General features: G+C 39.6%; 3 protein-coding genes across 3 annotated transcripts in view; all 3 read right to left on the bottom strand.

The window, feature by feature from the left end:
* Window positions 1–24398, bottom strand: part of LOC139564024 (uncharacterized) — a 108276-nt gene that overhangs the window by 24357 nt on the left and 59521 nt on the right. The gene's annotated exons all lie outside the window — the stretch shown is intronic.
* LOC139551792 (uncharacterized) lies at window positions 15925–19177 on the bottom strand. Its single transcript, XM_071363135.1, has 8 exons — window positions 19173–19177; window positions 18797–19110; window positions 18297–18608; window positions 17401–17706; window positions 16767–16773; window positions 16561–16614; window positions 16274–16321; window positions 15925–15958 (listed from the first exon to the last, which is right to left on the bottom strand). The coding sequence occupies exons 1-8, from the start codon at window positions 19175–19177 to the stop codon at window positions 15925–15927; spliced, it is 1080 nt and encodes a 359-aa protein (XP_071219236.1).
* Window positions 19178–24398, bottom strand: part of LOC139564022 (uncharacterized) — a 60761-nt gene continuing 55540 nt past the window's right edge. The window contains exon 4 of the mRNA XM_071383181.1: window positions 19178–19589. Within this exon, the coding sequence (XP_071239282.1) occupies window positions 19243–19589 (347 nt within the window). The 3' untranslated portion in view covers window positions 19178–19242. The remainder of the gene's footprint in view (window positions 19590–24398) is intronic.

Genomic DNA, 24398 nt, shown 5'->3' with positions numbered 1-24398 from the left:
CCTAAACTACTCATCAGACTTACATACATCCAGTCAATGCTAATTATTTAATGTCTTCTCTCCCAACCCTGACCAAACTTGTCATGTGAGAATAATAAAATAATCACCGTGATACGATAAAATAATGAGATGCACTGATTATCATCCATGGTACATATTATGGTACTATTATATCAATGTATGTTTGTGTTTTCCTTATCAGTTTCCTGCTGGAGTTCAACCTTTACAGCTGGTGGCATGTTGATCTCTCAGTCAAAGGTCAGTGTGTGCAAGAATATACCTTGAGGTGTGTGTGTGGGTGCAGGCACACATGCATGTGTGTGTGTGAGTCTTTCGTGTTTTTATTATGTTAAGATTTACATGTACCATTTCCAGCCCAAAGGTCAAGGGGAAAGACCATGATGGTGCCATGTGACACGGAGTACCCTGCCTTCGTCTCTGAGCGTACCATCAAAGAGACCACGGGAAACATCGACAGTGAGGGCTGTGCCAGGTACTTGTAACACAGTTACCTTACCTGTGTATTAGGCACCGATAAACTCACTTAACCTGTGTGTTGATGGTGTATACACAATACAGGGTAATTTCATGCGTTAGGTCTGGGATAGGCGTCCCGCTAGCGGGACAACTTCCGGTGAAACTGGAGGATACGCAATTCAAATAAATAATCATAAAATTATGGATATTAAACATTTGGGTACATACAATCGTCTTATATCGGTTGAAAGCTTAAATTCTTGTTAATCTAACTGCAGTGTCCGATTTACAGTAGGCTTTACAGCGAAAGCCTGCCATATGATTGTTTGAGGACGGCGCCCCACATCAAAATATTTTTCCACCGGCACAGGTTTCATAAATTCACAAATAGCGATTAAATATTCATCCTTTACTAACCCTCAATAAGTTTGAGGTGTTTGAGTGGATTTTTTGTGCAAAGCTTTTGTGTGTTTTTTAGTATAAATGTTTTGTAAGTAAATGGGTTTTGTAAGTTAACAGTAAGTGAACTCTGAACTTAGACTTTAGTTTTGTGTGAATGTGAATAGCTTCTTCATTGTCAGAGGTATTAATCCATATCTGATACATGTAGCTATTTATGAAGCGTGCATTACGGTTTGGTTTTCTCATCATGCTAGAATGATGTTGCAGAAACGGTCACCACAGTATCAGTTAAATGTATCTGAGGTGTGGTTCATCATCAGTATTTCTATCCTTAACCCCTCTGCACACAATGAGTCTCTGAAATGTGATAGGCTGAAGTTTCAGAAAGACAGAAAGCGGCCAGAATCGTGTCATCCTTTTCACCCCGAGGTACGCAGTATGTAGATATGTGTGTGCGTATGCGTCACAATTCTGTGATTACACAGAGTACATGAACGCCTGTTTATGAGTGTTTAATAACACGACATTAATCATATGTGACCATCTGTATATTGTCTGAACCATATAGATACATAGTGTATGTATTAATTCATTTCTATGGTCTGAAACTCCTGTGATGCCTGTGCCCTGTGTCTGATGCAGGAGAATGCCATGGAGTGTGGAGGAGCAGCAGGCCTCTCTGCCCCCCTTACAGCAACACTGCTCCCCTACTGGCCACTCTCATTAGCAGGTGACCACACCGCCCTCGAGGCCCACCGTCCTGGACCCAACACTGGACCTAACACTGGAGAGATTGATAGACTGGCGCACCATCATAATGTTAGTAACTATTCACACAAGATCATGACATTATTACTTCAGATCAGACATCTTATTGAGCTCACGTTATTTAGTAGCAACGGCAATACCCCTCTAGGCAAAAAATTACATATTCAAAAGTAGAATGGACTGATAAATTGAGACATCAACTTACCACAGTTATAGCTGTAGACTACTACAAGAACTTGGAATGGAGGAATAACTCACAGACAAGGAGGATGACCAAAAACAGATGAGCAGCCATATCAGGGGTGAACAACACCATTTTCACAGATCCTCCGACTCTCACAAACTACTAGGAGTATGGTGTCTGTGACTGAGAGAACGGTTTGAATAGAGAGGTAGATGAGAAACTTCCTCGCAGGAAAACCACAAAGTCCATTAACTATCAAGTAGTGTCTCACATCATGAGGTTGGGGGAAGGTCAATCAGTCAAAGTTCTGTAGTTATATTTTGATCCTAAAATATAAAATGAACCTAAAAGCATTAGCTTCACTGTCAGAGTAAATTCATATGTTTTATTTGAGGCCTTTTTGACTGTGGCAACTTTGATAAAAGTTAACAGTTAATATTCTGGCTGTGACTCCATGTCTGGCTCTGAAACTCAACAACACGACATGTCTTTTGACATCTTGAGGTGCTTACAGTAATTGTCAGAAGCACTCATTTGTTTCTCATGTTGGTATTTTTAGAGGCTGTATTTAGTTTGGGTTTTCATATCTAAATAGTCTGGTAAAGATGTTAAATGTAACCATAGTGTCTGTTGAATGTATCTGAGGTATCTGAGGTTTGGTTCAACTTCAACAGTTGCTTTTATGTGTAAGGTGGATGTTGGTGTTGTTTTACAGTTTGCTTAACTGACAGCTAATGGAATTAGCTAAACAGATGAATAAAAAGCCAATATACTTATTAAGCCACCTCAGTTTATCAGAATAAAAACATGAGAAATAGAAATACAATAACAGAGACAGGCGTAAGAGATAGGTAGGTGTTTAACAGGAAGTCTTATTGTCTGACCATTAAACTCAAAACATGCTCTATATACAGCATCCTGTGAAAGACGAGCATTTAACTTGTTGAGCGGAACAGACATATGACATTATATGAGAGGGGTATTCTGGGATCTGTAGCTAGAGAAAGTGACAGTTGTGGTTTCACTATGAGTTTGCTGGTCTGTCGGGGATTGAGCTGTACACGTGGTGCATATCAGACTACAAGACAGAAAGAGACAATTTGACAATTTGGCCTACAGTATTTAGCATATAAATGATATGGTAAGAACAGTTTAAAGAAGTGCAGAACACATTCACATGGGTGATGGTGAATGAGACAAACTCTGGCTATCATTTTTATTTGTGCTGTACTTTCTGAGATGCCTGCGTATCCACTCCACATGGATACGTGGGCATACGTGGGCATTAATGTGGATGGTACAGAAGTGATCAGACTGTTGTTTCCTGTATCCCCTGAATCGACCTGGAAGAGAGAGAGAGAAAAATAGATCTTACTTATCCTGTCTGTCTGTCTGTCTAGAACAGCAGGCAACCAACTGTTGGTTTGAAACTTGAATGTTCAAGGGTTGTTCTTGAATTGCGGTGGCATTTGGGCATATATACATGTTTGTTGATTTTGTATTAATTTAAATGTATTTGGGTACATCTTCCCATTATAAATCAACTGATATGGCAGCTTAATGACTTTAAATCATGTTTACCATTATGGTAACATTGTGACACCAGTAGAGTAACACCAATAACAATGTTTTGGTCGTTTTAGTTAATTACCCTTTAAAAATAATTGACTAAATCGATGTGATTAATCGTTTTGCTCACAATTAAATTGAGTTACACCAATGGCACTTTGTATTTAGACACACCAAATGATCAATGGAATCCTTAAGTGTACGGCACAATAAAAGGGAGGGAATCTTTTAGAGTGTTCTTTAATGGCCTCCTGAGTGGCGCAGCGGTCTAAGGCACCACGTTGCGGGGTCACTACAGCCTGGGGTTCGATCCCGTGTGTCACGATCGGCTGTGATTGGGCAGTCCCATAGGGCGGCGCACAATTGGCTCAGCATTGTCCGAGATTGGCTGGGGGGGGCTTTACTTGGCTCATCACGCTCTAGCAACTCCTTGTGGTGGGCTGGGCACCTGCAGGCTGACTCCGGTCATCAGTTGAATGGTGTTTCCTCTGACACATTGGTGCAACTGGATTCCAGTTTAAGCAAGCGGGTGTTAAGAAGCACGGCTTGGTGGGTCATGTTTTGAAAGACACATGACTTGACCTTCGCCTCTCCTGAGCCAGTTGGGGAGTTGCAGCGATGAGAAAAGATCGTAGTCACGAAATTGGGGAAAATACAAATTCATTCTTTAATATAGACCCCTCCCCCGCAGGGCCGTAAAAACATAGGAGGACACCAAGGTCTGGACCTCTGTAATTTCCTCTAATTTAAAACATATTTAATAGTAAAAATATATATTTTGTACACAGTAAAGAAAATCAATTATGGGCCAACATCTATATATTGCTCCCAGCGGTGATCAAAGCTCAGAATGCTTATCTTTTTGATCTGTCTGAACTCTAATCGTGCATGCCTCTGTGAACGAGTGGAATTATTAACAGTGATTTGTTCGTTAGCAGCACATTCATCACTCTCCAGAGCCGCTGGAAGTAGTTAGCCGCTTTGAAGACATCTATATCAGTCCGCTAATACAGGACTAGTAATGGCCCAGTGGACTACTTTTGTGAGAATTTGTATTTGTGTGTTTACAGCATTTTTTTTTACTTGAGTCTGATAATTATCTGAAGAAAAGTGAATCTGATAATACCTGTGGAATATAAAAATACTTGCTTGATATACACTACCGTTTAAAAGTTTGGGGTCACGTAGAAATGTCCTTATTTTTGAAAGAAAAGCAAATGTTTTATCTATTAAAATAACATGAGATTGATCAGAAATACAGTGTAGACATTGTTAATGTTGTAAATGATATTTGTAGCTGGAAACGGCTGATTCTTTATGGAATATCTACATAGACGTACAGAGGCCCATTATCAGCAACCATCCCTCCTGTGTTCCAATGAAACGTTGTGTTAGCTAATCCAAGTTTATCATTTAAAAGGGTAATTGATCATTAGAAAAACCTTTTGCAATTATGTTAGCACAGCTAAAAACTGTTGTTCTGATTTAAAGAAGCAATAAAACTGGCCTTCTTTAGACTAGTTGAGTATCTGGAGCATCAGCATTCATGGGTTCGATTACAGGCTCAAAATGGTCAGTCTATTCTTGTTCTGAGAAATGAAGGCTATTCCATGCGAGAAATTGCCAAAAAACTGAAGATCTCGTACAACGCTGTGTACTACTCCCTTCACAGAACAGCGCAAACTGGCTTTAATCAGAATAGAAAGAGGAGTGGGAGGCCCCGGTGCACAACTGATTAAGAGGACAAGTACATTAGAGTGTCTAGTTTGAGAAACAGACGCCTCACAACTCCTCAACTGGCAGCTTCATTAAATCTTACCCGCAAAACACCAGTCTCAACGTCAACAGTGAAGAGGCGACTCCGGGATGTTGACCTTCTAGGCAGAGTTCCTCTGTTCAGTGTCTGTGTTCTTTTGCCCATCTTAATCTTTTATTTTTATTGGCCAGTCTGAGATATGGCTTTTTCTTTGCGACTCTGCCTAGAAGGCCAGCATCCCAGAGTTGCTTCTTCACTGTTGACGTTGAGACTGGTGATTTGCGGGTACTATTTAATGAAGCTGCCAGTTGAGGACTTGCTGCCAGAGAGACTAGGCGATCACAAACTGTCTCCCCAACTCCCAGTGACCTCTGTTACCAGGCCACCAATAGGTTGCTAGGGAGCAGGACACCTGACAGTCCTTCTGCCTGCTCAGGTCAGAGCCTCCACAGTCTCTCTCCAAGTGGACAAGAGTGATGGAGTGCGTGGACAGAAGTGAGTGATGTTGTTATTGAAAGTTGTGCATTTACTGTTGGTTGTTACTATTGCTGGTGGTTAATAGTAGTTGATGCTGTGTCTTATACAGTCCTTTGCTTATGTCACTATCTCCTTATACAGTTAATTTTATTATTGCTCATGTGCTGTTACTCATTCCTTCTCATGCTATGTTTATTAGTATATTCATTCATATTATTCTCTGTTCAGAACCACATCCATCTCATATGTCCTCTGGAAATAAAATTGTTTAGTGTGAGTAACGCTGTGCGGTTGCCGTAATCCTCTGACTGGGAAAGGTGGGTTTTTCATGCTCAGCAGTTTACCGTGTGTATCAATAATGATCCACCACCAAACGGACATCTAGCCAACTTGACACAACTGTGTGAAGCATTGGAGTCAACATGGGGCAGCATCCCTGTGGAACGCTTTCGACACCTTGTGGAGTCCATGCCCCAACGAATTGAGGCTGCCCTGAAGGCAAAAGGGGATTTAACTCAATATTAGGAATGTTTTGTACACTCAGTATATGATGATACTCTTATTCATAACAAAAAAAGAGGTAGCTAAATATAATGTGCCTTTAATGATGTCACGACTTCTGCCGAAGTCGTTGCCTCTCCTTGTTCGGGCGGTGTTTCGGCGGTCGACGTCACCGGTCTTCTAGCCATCATTGATCCATTGGTTTTGTCTTGTCTTCTCACACACCTGTTTTCAATCCCATCCATTACATGTTGTGTATTTAACCCTCTGTTTCCCCTCATGTCTTTGTCAGAGATTGTTTATTGTCAGTGTTGTTTTTATGTGTATAGGTGCGCGACGGGTCTTCGTACCCATATTTGTTTATGTTCTTTTCTTATTAGTGTTATGGAGCATGTTACTTGGACATTCATTAAAAGACTCCATTTTACACTCCGTTTGACTCTCCTGCGCCTGACTTCCCTGCCACCTATACACACAACTCTGACAAATGAGAAGAGTTCAAATCTAGGCCTATTTATTTCTTCTTTGGATTCTAAAATAGTTCGAAATCGGCATCTATCTATACATTGCAGAACAAATTCCTCACCTTTACTGACTGTGATTGTTTCATACTTGAGAAATAGCTTATAGGCCCTCTACAGCAGCGCTGCCCAACCCTCTTAAGTCCAAACCTAATTTAACACACCTGATTCTACTAATTAGCTGCTAAAGACGTTAACTAGCTGAATCAGATATGCTAAATTAGGGTTGGACTGAAAACCTACAGGACAGTAGATCTCCAGGAAGAGGTTTGGGCAGCACGGCTCTACAGGATCGGTGTTTACAGGTCCAAAACAGCAAATGTCACTGAAAAAGAAAACATTTTGCAACCTCCAAAGACTCGGCTGGTTTAAGGAAGAAATTCAGTCATCATTGTCCAAGACCAAGTCAAGACCGAGTGAGAATGGATCTGAGACCGAGACACTCAATATGTGGTATCGAGGACGAACTCGAGATTAAGAAAAGGAAATTAAAAACATGGTGGGGATATTATTCTTGAGAACAAACGTTTAACATTTGTATCGATTGGCATCAGTCAAAGTGCACCAGTAACATCATGTTAGTAACTACCCACTGGGCAAAAACTGGTTGAATCAACTTAGTTTCCACATCATTTCAACCAAAAAAACTCAATGCGATTATGTTGAATCAATGTGGAAAACTGATTGGATTTGAAAAATGTATTTGATCTTTTTTCACACTACTTTTCACCTAAATCCAATGAAATTGGTGAAATACCATGTGTTCTTAATGTTTTGTATACTCAGTGTACAATATTCACATGAAATATGATCAAATTAGACACTCAATACCAATGATGTAGCTGTATGCAGTGTATATATACTAGTGCAAGAGTTGGATCAGAGGAATAACTCACAGCAAAGGAGGATGATCAAAAACAGATAACGAGCCAGATCAGGGGTGAATAACGCCATGTTTCAGAGAAACAGACTATCACAAACTACATAATAAGTACGGTGTCTGTGACTGAGAGAATGATTTATATAGAGAGGAAGACGAGGAGCCTGCTCACAGGAAAACCACAAAGAAAGTCCATCAACTGATGTGATTAGAGGTAAATGTCTCCTGCTCCTAACATGAGCTAAAATCATTTGCTTATCTGTCAGAGGAAATAACTATATTTTATTCAGGCTTTCTTTTCAACTACACTGCACAATAAAATGCAGGTTTCATGTACAACTGCAGTATATATTGCCAACATCCAAAAGTAAGAAACAAGAAACAGTCTTGCTGTGTCTCCATATGACTCTCCACAGTGTGCATTAGAGGCAATATTTCTCCTATCTACTGTAGTTATTAGCTTAATAAGATAATAGAGGTGCAGATACATAAGCAGTAAACAACGACACTGAACATTTCCACGGAAATATAGCATGAGAAGTGGGGTTTCATCACTCGTGAGATGCTTGTTGTAATGGTCAGAAGCATTAATACATTTCTCATATTGGTGTTTTTTGGGGGTGAATTTAGATTCGTTTTTTATATCTTGCTAAAATTAAAAACAAAGTTGATTTTTGGGTGCTGGATTATTAATATAAAAGAAGCATTAATATATCTGGATTATATTAGAAGCATATTTCAACGCAAAATGAATTTCACCAAGAAAAATGTCTTTCCACTTTGGATCTTAATGACATAATTTATCTTAATTTCCTAATTTACCTGTTTTTTGCATTGTGTGAATATGTTATATTTCTTTATTTTAAATTGTCTGTATCTATCGATTTTGATCACAAATATATTTTATTTAGTAAACTGTATCAAACCGTTATGGAAGGAGACACCACACAGATGACAGAATAGATATAAATACACTATATATTTACTTGGGAATTTACTTAAAAATGTTTTGGACCCCTCCAAAATCCCCAAATAAAAATACTAACACATTAACAGATATTATGGATAGTATGTAACACAAGCCAGGTGTCCATTTGTGATACAGTGAATTACGGCAGTTCTAAGCGAGATTTGCCCACCTCGCCGACAAAACATTTTAGTGGCCCCGCTCATGGCGACGGAGAGAAACATTTGGAGCTTTAAAGTTAATGTCCTGCAATTCTACTCATTTTGCCATGGGGCAGAGAGAACTTTGCAGTTATTAAGCAAATTTCCTGAAATTCAACATGTTGTCGTTGAAATAATTAAAATTCAGTTTTAAAGCTAATTTACTGCAATTCTAAACATTTTGCCATGACTTATGCCATCTTCATTTGATATCTGAGTGAGAGTGACTAACAAAATCATTGGGGGCTCCCTGGAGGTCAGGGCACCTGGGCAGTAATTTGGCCATTACTACAAGACTTAGATAGCTGGCTAAACTAACTGGGCCTAGCAATCTATAAAATCTTAGCTGACATGGGATAATTGAGTGACTGTCAGTGACTGACATAACAAGAGAAAAACTGCTGATGCAGAACCACATTTCGAAACTGCACGTTGTTTATTCTACTGTCCTACGTTTTTTTCTGGAGGGGCCTCTAGTGGCTGCTTACTGTATGTCGCTTATAAATAGAAACGGCACTGCAGTAGATGTATTAGATACTTATTTACAGTAACATGATGTGTGATAAATAAAGGACATCCTGAAAGAAAGAGTATTTCTGTGAGACATACAGAGAGCCAGTGGTGTAGTTTCAGTGTGTCTGCAGAAGACTGTACAACCCATCCGGCTGGGCTGAGGTTGCTGGTCTGCCGGGGATTGAGCTGTATACGTGGTACGTATCAGACTAGAGAAAAGAAACAAACAGTTTAACTTCAGTCCTTTAATTCTACAGTACTGTAAATGTAATGTATTCTAAAAGGAAGTAACATCAATCTGAAACTGAGAGCCGTTCACAATCATCAAACACAGTGGGTGATTCTGAACTTACATTGTCGTTTTCAGATGACTTTCCATTTTCTTCAAAAGGACCTGTACAACACAGAGGGAGCCTGAGTGAGTGTTTGTGTGTGTGTGTGTGTGTGTGTGTGTGTTTGTGTGTGTGTGTGCACGCGTCAGTGTGGGTGTGGTTCTGCATGTCAATTTGCTGTACTTAATGTCCCTTCACACTTCTCCTCCTGACTCAAACCATCCTGTAGAAGTACAGCTCTATTCTCATGCTCTAAAACATTATCTTAACTTATATACATACTACATGCTTACTGATATGACTACCTCAGACCAACATCCAAGCCTAAACAACTTTGAGTCCTATAAAAAGCCCTACATGATATGAATCTATTGTATAGAGTTAAATAGACAAACCTGGTGGTATAGATGTGGATGGTACAGAAGTGATCAGGCTGCAGACCCCTGCATTCTCTGAATCAGCCTGGAGGAAAGAGTGAGACAAAGGTCCTTATTTTCCCTCAGACTGTCTGTCTGTCTGTCCGAAAACCAGTATGTATCTATATCCAAGGTAATTAATTTTTGCTGTACTTACATCTTCATTTGCAGATAGCTGCACAGGACCTGCACCTCACAGAGAGAGACAAAGACACAAGTAAGAGGTTTTCTTTTTGGGGGGGGTCAGAAGAAGTGAAAATAACAGGGTTTGATGTCCCTTCACACTTCTCCTCCTGACTCTAACCACCCTGGAGACTTACAGCTCTGTTCTCACGCTTTCAAGATGCTCTGAATAAAAAATGTAAGTTAGTATGGTTGGCATTGAGTGATTAAGTGTTATTGTACTCAGGGTCCCAAATTCACGTCCCAGGTCAGGAAGACAGGGACAGAAGACATTCTGTTACAAACTCACCTGAGGGCAAAAATGTGGATGGTACATAGGTGATGAGAGAATAGATCCCAGCATCCCTTGAATCCAACATGCCTGCACTGCTCATAGCTCCCATCACCAAATCATCTACAACAGAAACAAAATTAAAATGAAATTAGAATATGTGTTTGTACATGCATGTGTGTAGTTGTGTTAGTAGTGTGTGCAGTGCTTGGTGTATTTTGTTTGGAACATACATTGTCTGTGATCATCCTGTCTGGCTGTAGGTCTGTACAACATAAAAGTATAAGAAGGTTGTGGTAAGAACATCTCATCATGGACAATACAGAACTAAAGGTTGATACAATCTGCATCATATTCACAAGGGGAATTCTTACCTCTGAGAATTGGTTTTCTCTGAAAAACAAATTAGGCTAAATGAATGATATTGAATATAGCTTACACTACACAATATCACCAAAAGGAGTTGAAAGATTAACCCATGTCAAAGGCACTTACATTAATATGAGAAAGGAAAATGTTTGCAAATTATTTGTTATGCAGAATCAGAAGTACTCACTGGTCCTCCTGTAGAGACAGACAGCTGTCAATCCCATCAGGAACACCCCCACTCCAGAAGACATACCCACTGCTGCCTGCCATAATTGCACCGCTGTTTGGTGACATGATGACATCAGAAGAGGTCATTAGCTCTTAATCCAAATGTAAATACTTCAATGGTAGACAGGTGTTAGAATACCACTTTATTATTAGTCTTGGTAAACGTTTCCGTTTTCATATACAGTGGGGAGAACAAGTATTTGATACACTGCAGATTTGGCAAGTTTTCCTACTTACAAAGCATGTAGAGGTCTGTAATTTTTATCATAGGTACACTTCAAATTAATGACTTAAAAATCATACAATGTGATTTTCTGGATTTTTGTTTTAGATTCCGTCTCTCACAGTTGAAGTGATGATAAAAATTACAGACCTCTACATGCTTTGTAAGTAGGAAAACCTGCAAAATCGGGAGTGTATCAAATACTTGTTCTCCCCACTGTATGTGAGAAAAGACAGCTAGTTAGCTAAACATTCTACATTTGAGTCTGTGAAGGAAAATGTTATGTTTGTGCTTTTCTAATAACCAATTAGACTGGGTTCATGCAAGTGACTGATTGATCGTGACTGGGAGGAATCCTCACTATCAGTATAAGCAATTTGGCAGTGCGCCAAGAACATTGTTTTGAAAACCGAAAGGGGTGTCTCAGTTTCAAGGTCTCAGCTTGAAGAGAAGAAGCCTCGTGAGGTATTGGTTGGTCACATGCATGAACCAAACGTTAATGATGAATTCATTATGAATAATGAATAAGCTAATTCTTGCAAATATAACTTGTCTCTTTAAGCAGCATATAAGACAACTAATGGGACTTCCCTGGCGGAGCTCCCGACCGACGTGTACTATAGTACATTAAGTTTGTTGGAACCTCTCCAGCTTGCTGATAATAAATAATTATTAATTTCATATTGACTTCAGGTGTCCCTGATGGAAATTTCCACGACAAGTCATTTAGCAGAGGCTCTTATCCAGAGTGACATACATTAGTGCATTCATCTTAAGATAGCTTGGTGAGGGAACAACATATCACAATCACAACAAGTACATTTTCCATCAACAAAGTAGTTATCAGCAAAGTCAGTGCTAGCAGGAAAAGACAAGTGCATTTTTGCTGTGGGATTACTAAATAAGGATACTTACCCAAAACTCTTTTTTGACTGTTTGAATTCACAACGCTGTCTGTGGAGCTTTGACCTCCTGTGCACATGCAAGATAGAGACGGTTTGTTAACAGTTAACACACATCACAACTTAGTAAACACCAATAAACAAAAATCGTGTGGCCACTCACTTTCAGTTGGACTCTTTGGTGTGTCAGTTGTCAAAGTAAGACTAACAGTCACATCTAGTGCAAAGCAAAGTCATTGGATCTGGTTATACAATAAGGCATCTTAATGGGATGATTTAATCAATCCAATATCAACCTCTTTTCTAGTAATTAGGCACATTTGTGATGAAAAAATAATACAAAGACCTGGGTAAGACAAAATATGTCTTTCTTTCTCAGTTGTACTAACTAAAGATGACCAACACACCTGATGTAGGATTCACTGCTGTGCTGGGGGCCAAAGGAGAGGTCAAACCTGGTGAGAGGAGATGAGAAGAGAAATGTACATTTGTTTCATATCAAATAACAGCCCCGTCAATGTGAATGGGAGCGTGCTTGTTGTCTTGGCATCACACTGCCAGGTCTCTGACCTAATCCCTATAGGCTGTCTCATCATTGTCGGTGATCAGGCCTACCACCATTCTGTCGTCGGCAAACTTAATGATGTTGGTGTTGGAGACGTTCATGACCACGCAGTTGTGGGTGAACAGGTAGTACACGAGGGGTCTCAACACGCACCTTTGACAGGCCCCTGTGTTGAGGATCAATGAGGCCGATTTTGTTGTTGCCTACCCTTACAACCTGGGGGCGGCCCATCAGGAAGTCCAGGATCCAGTTGCAGAGGGAGGATTTTAGGCCCTGGGTACTTAGTTTAGTGATGAGCTTGAATGGGAACTATGGTGTTGAACGCTGAGCTTTAGTCAGCAAACATCATTCTCACGTAGGTGTTCCTTTTGTCCAGGTGGGAAAAGGCAGTGTGGAGACCAATAGCGATTGCGTCATTTGTGGATCTGTTGGAGCGGTATGTGAATTGTAGTGGGTCTAGGGTTTCTGGGTTGATGGTGTTGATGTGAGCCATGACCAGTCTTTGAAAGCACGTCATGGCTACTGATGTGACTGCTACGGGCCAGTAGTCATTTATGCAGGTTACCTTGGTGTTCTCGGGCACAGGGAATATGGTGGTCTGCTTGAAACATGTCGGTATTACAGACAGCTCTCGGTCAGGGAGAGGTTGTGAAGACACTTGCCAGTTGGTCAGTGCATGCTCTCAGTATGCGTCCTGGTAATCCATCTGGCCCTGCAACCTTGTGAATGTTGACCTGTTTAAAGGTCTTACTCACATCGGCTATGGATAGCGTAGTCTCACAGTCATCCGAAACAGCTGATGATCTCATGCATGGTTCAGTGTTGCTTGCCTTGAAGCAAACATAGAAGGAATTTAGCTCGTTTGGTAGGCTTTCGTCACTGGGCAGCTCACGGTTGGGTTTCCATTGTAATCCGCAAATCTGCCACATCCGACGAGCGTCAGAGCCAGTGTAGTAAGATTCAATCTTAGCCCTGTATTACTGCTTTGCCTGTTTGATGGTTCGTCTGAGGGCATAGCGGGATTTATTATAAGCATCCAGATTAGTGTCCCGTTCCTTGAAAGCGGCAGCTCTAGCTTTTTGCTCAGTGAGGATGTTGCCTGTAATCCATGGCTTCTGGTTGGAATATGTATGTACAGATGAAGTCGGTGAATTATGTGGTGTACTCCTCAATGCCATCGGATGAATCCCAAAACATATTCCAGTCTGTGCTAGCAAAACAGTCCTGTAGCTTAGTATGCGTGTCATCTGACCACTTCTGTAATGAGCGAGTCACTGGTAAGTCCTGCTTGCGTTTTTACTTGTTAGCAGGAATCAGGAGGATAGAATTATGGTCAGATTTGCCAAATGGAGGGCGAGGGAGCTATTTGTATGCATATCTGTGTGTGGAGTAAAGGTGGTCTAGAGATTTTTTTCCCTCTGTTTGCACATTTGACATGCTGGTAGAAATTAGGTAAAACATTTTACCACTAGGAGCGCTGCTTCTGGATGAGCATTCTTGGTAAATAGTGTGGTCTACAGCTTATCATGAGATATTCTACCTCAGACGAGGAAAACCTCTAGACTTCCTTAATATTAGAGATTGCACACCAGTTGTTATTGACAAATAGACACAGACCACCAGCCTTCGTCTTATTGGAGGTTTATTGTTCAATCTTGCCGATGCACGGAAAACCCAGCCAACTGTATATGATCCATGTTCTCGTTCAGCCATGACTCAGTGAAACATAAGATATGGATGGTAAAGCAGGATTATTGACTTGCAGATGAAATCTCACCAAGCATCAGGATCTGCGGCCCCTGTATCGGCGTCTCCTCTTCATGTGAATGATCTTTCTCCTTCAATTCATTAAAGAAAAAATCTTCGCCCAGTGAGTAATCGCTGTTCTTATTGTCCAGAAACTCTTTTTGGTCATAAGAGACGGTGGCAGAAACATTATGTACAAAACAAGTTACAAACAACGCAACAAAAAAAACACCCAGAATGACACAATTGGTTAGGAACCCGTAAAACGGCAGCCATCCCCTCCGGGGGCCATTCATATCTAAGAAAAGTACAACAAAGTAGAGTGACCGTACAAGCAGCCATGAATAAGTCTATGAGTAAACCTGTTGGAGCTTTAGTGAATTAGAGTGAACTAAACATGTAATTGTAAAGTAAGGGATACTTACTAGTTGGTTTCACTGTGATGTCAGGGGTCAAAGTAGAAGTAACAGTCGAAACTGCTGGAAAGTAATACAAGTCAATTCTGTATCTGATTACACAAATAGAAAGAAAGGTATTCATTATTTCTGTTAGAGAACAACACAACTCAGTCAGTAGAAAGATTAAATGCTCACAATTTCATAATTTGGAATATTATTGTTAAAACCCAGAGCCTTAAAAGCTTATGGTGTACCATGGGATGCCCTGTTAACATCCCACATAATGCTTACATGGATATTCCCTTCATTAACTTCTAGAATGGTCTCTGCCACTTATGATTGCCTGCTGTCTGTTAAATGCTCTACATTGGGTGTCCCTCTAGTATGGAACCCTGAAATGCAGGGATTGGGGCCTGACCTGAACTGGGATACCATTTAGGAAAATGTATTTGTTACCTCTAAAAACCCAGCACACCAGCTTATACATTATAAGCTTATACATAGAAGTTATGCAACACCATTAAATGTTTTAAGATGAAGCTGATTCTTACTCCAATATGTGAGAGATGCTGTATGAATACTGTTGTAACACTAATGTTTTGGGAATGTCCTGTGGTGTCCCAGTTCTGGTCACATGTTCCAGATTTCCTTACAAAAATGTGTTTCCCTGTGAAGATCCACCTTTATTTTTGTTGAATGATAACTGGTTCAGAAAATAATCATTAATGCTGGGTTAACAACAGCAAAAAAGGTTATCCTTAGTGGATTACCCCTACAACCCTCTTGCCTCAAACACGGTTATTATATTTTCAAGATATTGTTCCTATAGAGCGATCAGCGGCCATGATAAACAAAGCTCGGGCAAATACAATTGAGGCATGGGATGTATTATGCAAAACTCTATCAGATATCAACACCTCTTGAACAAGCAATGGACCTACATGGTAAAGGAGTTGGAGATAGACATTTTATTTTCTGAGAATAATATAGAATATTTTTTATTGTAAACTCCACTTCCTTCCTGTAAATGTCTAATTTGTCTGAGAAAAGACAGGTAGTCAGCTAGAGATGGATGCTTACCCAGAACGCTTTCTGTGGAGCTTTGACCTCCTGGGAACACGCAAGAGAGAGAGTGTTTAATAACAGGTAACACACAACACAACTTATTACGCCACTAAACTAAAATCATGTGGACTCTTTGGGGTGTCAGTTGTCAAAGTAGAACTAGTAGTTGAACCTGCTGCAAAGCAAAGTCATTGGATCTGATTATACAAAAATGAAGGTATTTAAATGAGTTGATTTAATTAATGAGATATAAACCAATTTTTTTAATCAGGGGAAATTAGGAGTAAAAACCTGAGTAAAATAAATCTAGCCTATTTGTTTAGGTCCTTTCTGCTAACTAGAGAAAGATGACCAACACACCTGATGTAGGATTTACTGCCGTGCTGGGGGTCAAAGGAGAGGTCAAACCTAGTGAGAAGAGATTACACAAGAACACGTAAATTAATTTAATATCTAAGGTCATTCAATAAGCATAAAGAGAGAAGTACACTACACATTACCTACAAATCAGATGGACTAAAAGTACACAAATCTGGACTGAAATTACAAGCAGCTATGAGTGGGTCAATTCATAAATCCGATGGAGCTTTAGTGAATTAATGGTAACAAAAATATACATGTAAGTTAAAATGAGTGGGCCTACTTACTGGTAGTTGATCTCACTGTGGTGTCTGGGGTCAAAGTAGAAGTAACAGTCGAAACTAGTGGGAAGCAATATAATTACACAAGAATAAGGTATTACATAATGTTGGTCTCTTAATTTTACAGGCCCGTAATCTAAACTATTGACTGTATAATTGGTATTTGCAGAGATGGTCATTTAGAGGCCCAACACACCTTCTGTAGGACTCACTGTCGTGCTGGGAGGCAAAGTAGATCTAGGACCTGGAGTCAAATCCACTGAGAAAACACATATTAATGAAATTAGCATTTTATTCATGATCGTATTAATGATTATCATGGTGTTGTTGGCCTTTTGAAATACCTTTATGATTTGTCTTTTCAATGTGGGCAAAGTAGGACTGTAAAAATTACTACGGACAGATTGCTTCTAGCCCTGGTAGATTATATTTCTCCTCATTATAGAGATGATAAGACCAATTCATAAGGTGATAAAGTCTTTCAGGACAGATACGGTGTTGATTGTTGTTATCAGCTTCCTAGAATAAGGTCACCATGTATCTAACAGCAGAAGCCTAACAGTGCATAGATACGATCTAAACACTGAACCAGTTCAACAAAGAATTTAAACTACACAACCTGGGACTCAACACCAGATCAGCCTGGGACCTGGCCCAGAATAAGACAGTGTGGAGATCCATATGTCAAAGTGCTGTGCTCCAAGGAGCGAGCGAAGATGAGTGAGTGATTGAGTTAGTGGGGGAGGGAGGGTCAGAATGAATAGTCATATTAAACAAATCAAAGGGTAGTCAGATCATGAAGACCTGCAGCACTGATAGATTCTTACTGTATAGATAATGACTCACCTGTAAAGCTGTACCCATCACTGTGTGGTGAGAGAGAGTTTGGTCCTGAGCTCACGCTGTAGTCACAGCTCACCTCCTTACTCCTCACTGACTGTAGACTTCTAATAAGATCATTCTCGTCCACAGAGAATTGACAGAACCAGCATTTGGAATCTGTGTGTTTCTTCTTCCTGACGTGTGCTCTAAAAAGACTCTTACTCTGCTCTCCAACATACAGGTTACAGGTGGTGTCATTACTGACAGAGCCAGGAATTAAACAGGTGATGAGGTTCTCTTTCAGACTGTATGTAATATTTGGTTTCTGACCTGTTGGGAGAGGACAACGACTTAATGAACTACAAGGCAGACTATTCTGCACATAACAATATATTGTAGAGCCCGCAGTCTTTCACTATGCAAGGTCAAATCATCATGGTCATAAGCATGACATGGACTTGTGATTTGTATAACTATTTGGAATTAACTTGGACTGTGATTTAAAAACATGAATTAAAATGTATTCATTTGTTCAAAATAAGTTAGCAATAAATTAAGCATTTGCCCAATGGGCACAGACGTCAGTTCCACACCTAGTTTTGATTTACATTTGATTGAGTTGTCAACTAATGTGAATTCAAAGTGAAATCAACAACATTTCATCCATGTCATTGGATTTAGGTTCAATGTTGGGTGAAAAAAAGACCAACATTCCCAAAATTATTTTGGCAAATCCAATACATTTTCCACGTTGATTTAATGCCATCAGAAGGAAACAAATATTTTTTTGTTAAAAAGAGGTATAAACAATGTTTATTCAACAAGTTTTTTCCCATACTAATAAACCTGCACTGAAAAATTGTACATACAGTATATATGAATTTCATACATATTTCTGTATTTTTATGTAAGTATCTTACCTGTAATAATGTATTTATCACTGCGGGGAGACAGAGAGTGTGATCCTGTGTTCACTCTATAGTCACAGCTCACATCTCTCTCCAACTGCAGATGCCTGAACAGATCATTCTTAGTGACACGGAAGGTACAGAATAGTTTGGATAATGTTGCGTTAAATCTCCTGACCCAAGCCTCTTTGTAGGTCTGAGGCTGGTCTCCAGTGTACAGGTTACAGCTATGACCATCACTGACAGACTCAGGAAGTACACAAAGAATGGTGATATCATGAGAAGATTCGTCATTGACACTAATGTCTGGTTTCTGCAGTTTACCTGTGAGGAGAAGACATCAATAACTGTCCATACTGTAGGTTAATGAGAATACACACCTCTTTCTGTACTAGATAACAAAAAGAGTAAGAACTAAATAGTCTGTATATGTTAGCATGACATTACATATTCCAATCTGATTACAGTGAGCCAATCAGATCAGTGTATTCATAATAATAATACTATTTTACCAAGAATAGTGATAGGCGCAGGATGACTGTGCGTTGATGGATAGTGAGTCTCTACTGTGTAAAAACATCTCAGTTTGACCTCAGCAGATAAACGTTCACCTGCCCACGAGAGCAGCTCAGCCCCCGTGAGTGACCTCGTACAGGGTGAGGGTTTAGGATCTCTCCCCTCTGTGTAGAAGTAACACTGAGACACAGAGACAGATGGAGAAGAGTCACAGCTCAGCTGAACTGAGTCTCTCTCTCTGATGACTGTAGAACTCACTGTCAGCCTGGGCTGAGGGAGGTCTGTAATGTCAGAATCAGGAAGTAAACCACTTTCAACAGTTTGCTAAAATACATTGCATGAAATAAACCGTAAAATCTAAAAGTGCATAACTTCATTTCTTATTGCTTCAGTCACTATTTAAAATGTATATTATATAAATAATATAAAATAATCTGGTGTGTTAATCTTGAACCAGAATAGAAAAACACTGGGGTATAATAATACGTATACCCCGCTTACCCAGGAGAGTGACTGAGACAGGGTCACTGTAAGGAGAGTACATAGACATCTCTACAGCATAGTAGAAACATCTCATGTTGACCTTGGTGGTTGGACCACGACCTGCCCATTCAAGCAGCTTGGTCCCTGTGAGTGACTGATGACAGGATGTGGTATGTTGGAAATGTTGTCTTTCCTCTATGTAGAAGTAACACTGAGACACAGAGGTAGATTGAGAAGAGTGACATCTCAGCTGAACTATGTCTGTATCCCTGATGACTTCAGGACTCACTGTCAGCTGAGGAGGGACTGTGAGTTCAGAGGGAAATAGTATGTCAATCTAATATTCAACAGATTACTATGTACCTTTTTTTTTTTTTTTTAAGTCATTTAGCAGACGCTCTTATCCAGAGCGACTTACAAATTGGAAAGTTCATACATATTCATCCTGGTCCCCCCGTGGGGAATGAACCCACAACCCTGGCGTTGCAAGCGCCATGCTCTACCAACTGAGCCACACGGGACCCGTACATAAATGTACATAATGTACATAAAATCTTCATGTGTAACAGACCTGAGCATTTCAAGAACATGATTCATCACTTCAAATTACTTCTAGATTGTAAAAAGACAGTAAATCATTTTGTGAAACATTGTCTTTGAAATCAGAATTATATTGTTGCAGGTTAGTGTATTGTTGCTGATTGTTTCTCAGAATATGGTAAGATATAAAAGGAGGGTCATGTTTACAATTATGTAAATAACGTGCTTACCTTGGACAGTGACTGAGACAGGATCACTGTGAGAGGAGGGGTTATAACTCCCTACAGCATAGTAGTAACATCTCACGTTGACCACAGCAGGTGAACGTTGATCTGACCACGAGAGGAGCTCAGTCCCTGTGAGTGTCTGCTGACAGGATGGTTTGATGTCTCCCTTCTCAGTGAAGAGATAACACTGAGACACGGAGACGGATGGAGGAGTCTCACAGCTCAGCTGAACTGAGTCTCTCTCTCTGATGACTGCAGGACTCACTGTCAACCTGGGAAGAGGAGGGCCTGTAAGATCAGAAGAGAGGAGTATTTCAAATGTTTGACTTGGTTTGAGAAATTTACTGACAACCATTAAATTTAATTTAAATATGCATGTCTATTATAAAATCAAGTAAATCTATCAACATTTAATGTCTAAAAACATTTATCTTCAAGTTTATTGAGACTAAAGGATTTTGATAATAAGGTCCATTCGTTCATATAAGGATAGTATGTGAAATATATATTGTTTTAAGTAATGGCTTATTACAACATACGTAAAAAATATTCCAGACTGTGTTGAGGAAGATCTGAGAGGACAGAGGAACTGAGCATTTTGTGACTGGTTTGGGAAATGTACTGTCAGCCGTTAAACATAAAACAATCACACTTAGATTTTTCAGACCCTAGATCTTTGAGAATAATTCCCAGCAATAGTATGAGAAATAATGGGGATATAATATATTGCTTCATGCAACGGCTCTTTACAAAAGACAATAATAACGTATTTGTAGAGGACCAATTGAGCAGTACAGTGTTTGCAGTGTTCACAGCTATAGACATTTGTTTTACCCTGAATTTGGACAGAAGTAGGTTCACTGTATACGGATTTAAACTGCCAACCTTCAGCACTGTGTTGTATTAATCATTTATCAGTCATTCCTGTTGAATTCATAGTGTCAGATGGATGCGCTATCAGCTAATGTTACGTTTGAATGATAAGAGTAAATACCATGATTATTATTATATTTTTCCAGGGTAACTAAAAACTCATAATTATGATACTGACCTTGGGCTTTGATGGATTGGAAGGTATCTAGAAATTATAAAATATGTTATCGTCTGACATTCAAAAAAATGAATTCTACATGAGATACCGGAACACTTCACACAAGTTGGTAAAGTAGCATAATCTACTCTAATGCATTAATGGGATATAATATCTAAATGCTTTTTACAGTAGAGATCAAGTCTATAAATTGCCTGGCTGGGCAGATGAGATAGTGGATTGAGCAGTCAAATGGAATAGTGAATAGACTATTTTTTGTGTTTGTAAATGTTGCCGCATGAGGGAGATGCGCCAAACGTTTGCAAACACAAAAAAATAGTCTATTCACTATTTCATTTGACTGCTCAATCCACTATCTCATCAGCCCAGCCAGGCAATTTATAGACTTGATCTCTACTGTAAAAAGCATTTAGATATTATATCCCATTTATTTTAGACTAGCATTTGGTTTTCAACAGCAGAGATTTGTATTAACCTTGCTGTCTGTTTCCGACGTTTGCAACATTGACATTTGATCACCTCCAGCTGCCCCATAGTAATGAACGAATGTGTCAGGATGAGACAGTCTGGCAGCTTTTCTTAGCCAGTCAAAATCAGGAATCAGTATAATTTTTATGGATATATACAAAGAAATGCCAATAGAAAAACACGAAATGCAGCTAATTTACTGTCATTCCAGCTTCAGTTTGAAGTGATTATGTTAACTTTGTACTGTAGTTGGCTAGCTCCTCTGAATAGTGTCCTGGAGAGAGAGCACATTTTCTATGCCAGGCAAAATCGCGCATCGTGTCAATTGCTCATTGTTATGGCTGAATCCCCCCAAAAATCTATAGAAAACAGCTTAAACAAATGCAAATGCAGCTTCTTTGCTGTTATTCTGGCTGCACTGTTTGACGTGACTGTGTTAGCCGAAGTTTCCTAGCTAGCAAGCAAGGGATTAGAACGTTGACAGCCATCATGGCAATGGAACATTTAGAATGATCGACCAGCTGGCTTGGGTACCAACCCTAGATTTGTGTCGGGACTACACAGAGTGTACCAAACAGTCGGGGCATGGATTTTACAATGTGTCGAAAGCATTCCACAGGGATGCTGACCGATGTTGACTCCAATCCTTCCCACAGTTGTGTCAAGTTTGCAGGATGTCCTTAGGGTGGTGGACCATTCTTGATACATACAGGAAACTATTGTGTGAAAAACCCAGCACTGTTGCAGTTCTGGCCCCTACTACCATATCCCGTTCAAAGGCACTTAAATCTTGCCCTTTCCCCCTCTGAATGGTATACATACACAATACATGTCTTCAATCTGTCTCCTCCCCTTCATCTATTTATTGATTTAAATGGCTTTAACAAGTGACATCAATAAGGGATCATAGCTTTCACCTGGATTTGCCTGGTCAGTCTATGTCATGTTAATGTTTTGTATACCCAGTGTATACAGCATCTCGTGGAAGGATGAAATCTTATGGATGAATTCATCAAAATAAAGTTTTTATTGAAAATATGTCAATTAATATTTGAATATTTTGGTAACCCGTTGTTTTGTCTGGTAGCCCAAAAAGTTACATATTGCAGCTTTAAATTCATAATAATGATACTGACCTTTGGCTTTGATGTACTGGAAGGTATCTGGACATAACAAAATGGGTCATTATTATGCTCTTTTTGCCATTATGAAAAATAAGAAAACATGAGATGGGAACACTTTACACAAGCTGGCGAAGCGGAACAGTCTGTAATGCATTCACAGCCATGTTATCAAGCAGTGGTCATTCTTATCTGAACAAAATGTAAAATAATGACAGAGAAATATAAATCAATAGAATAATCAATGGAATAAGACACACTTATTATAACCATAACATGTTGAAATATTAAGAGTTCCTAAAGTAAAAGACTAAAAGACTAGAAAGAAGAATGAAATATCCTGTAGCACAAACAGATGGAGCAGAAAAATAACTCACCGAAAAGGAGGATGAGCAAAAACAGATGACCAGCCATATCAGGGATGAACAATGTCATTTTTAGAGAGATACATACATACTGTTAGTCTGACTTCACAGAAGATGATGGCTGTGACTGGGACAAAGAATACATGTTTCAATAGAAATGTAGACGTGGGGCTTGTTCACAGGAAAACCACAGATGTCTCATATGACAACTGTGGGCTAATGTCATGTTGCAGAGGACAAAGAGGCTGAACATTCAGAATCATTTATCGGTAATTATTTTTAGGTTCTCAAGCTATCTGTCTTTAACAGATGTTATTTTGTATTATTATTGCCGACAATTCGATTTTTAAAACCAAACTAACATGTCTGTCTGAGAATTTGTTTTATCTTCGACTTTTTGTTTTAAGTTTTTAACTGCTGCACAAAGTTTAACTACAAAAACCTTGCATTTGTGGTTAAGAGTTTGATGGTCTCTAAAATGTAGAAGGGTTTTCATATTTCATTTATGTTTGGTGAGTCGTGTTTAATAATATGCCAGAGCTGTGAAGGTAAACTGATAAGCACAGTAAATGAAAGGAAAGGATGGAAGGAAGGAACGGAGGAGAGAAGAAGAAGCGAGTTCACACTACTCGGACTGATCAGTTTACCTTGAATGCTCTAACTGGTACCTAAATGTCAGCGCCTGTTCAGATAAACCGCGTGCTTTGCTTGAAGTGCATAACATTGAACGTGTGTAGGCTGAGAATGCAGTTGCTGTTTTTAAACTAACGTTTTTATGTAGCCTAACTTTGAGAGTAACCGTTTGATCATGTGACCTAAAAAAAAGCAGCAGCAGCCGAAGAAGTAACTTCATCTTCTGACGTGCCCAAAAAATATGAAAAAGTGTCGGGAAAAGCTAAACCAGGTTTGTAAAACCATGTGCGGTTTAGGCCAATTTGAGTAGCCTAATTTGACGGTTATTTGGTTAGATTACGGTTGATACATTTGTCCATTTCATTGTTAGAAACCAGCAAAGCACCTGCTGTGGCACGGAGAACTCCTCTTCATCCACCTACGATGGTGATGGTTAACGAAGCGCTGAAGGAGTTGGACTCTCGAAAGGGGGTCTCCTCGCAGGCCATTCGCGGATACATAACAGAGAAATATCCACCTGTGCGGGTTATTGGTGAGGACATCAACTCGAAAGCAAACGGAGCACAGGGGAGGCTTCGGGTAAGTGACCCATGCATGTCTAAATCTTAAAGTAAATGCCCAGTGTTTCCAGATTTCTATGAAAAATGACCAATAATTTACAATATGAGTGAAATGGTTTTCCTTCCCAAAAATTGTAATTGAGTATGTCA

This window comes from Salvelinus alpinus, chromosome 2 (assembly GCF_045679555.1).
Source record: "Salvelinus alpinus chromosome 2, SLU_Salpinus.1, whole genome shotgun sequence".
Classification (NCBI taxonomy): Eukaryota; Metazoa; Chordata; class Actinopteri; order Salmoniformes; family Salmonidae; genus Salvelinus; species Salvelinus alpinus.
The sequence above is the reverse complement of the archived record's forward strand: the minus strand, read 5'-3'. Positions and strand labels throughout refer to the sequence as shown.

Excerpts from the sequence above, each read along its gene's own strand:
- LOC139551792 (XM_071363135.1), bottom strand. Across the intron at positions 18,609-18,796 it reads TGCGCCTATCACTATTCTTG|GTAAACTGCAGAAACCAGAC; the intron begins GTAAAATAGTAT and ends TTCTCCTCACAG. Across the intron at positions 15,959-16,273 it reads GGCAGTAAATCCTACATCAG|GAGGTCAAAGCTCCACAGAA; the intron begins GTGTGTTGGTCA and ends GCGTGTTCCCAG.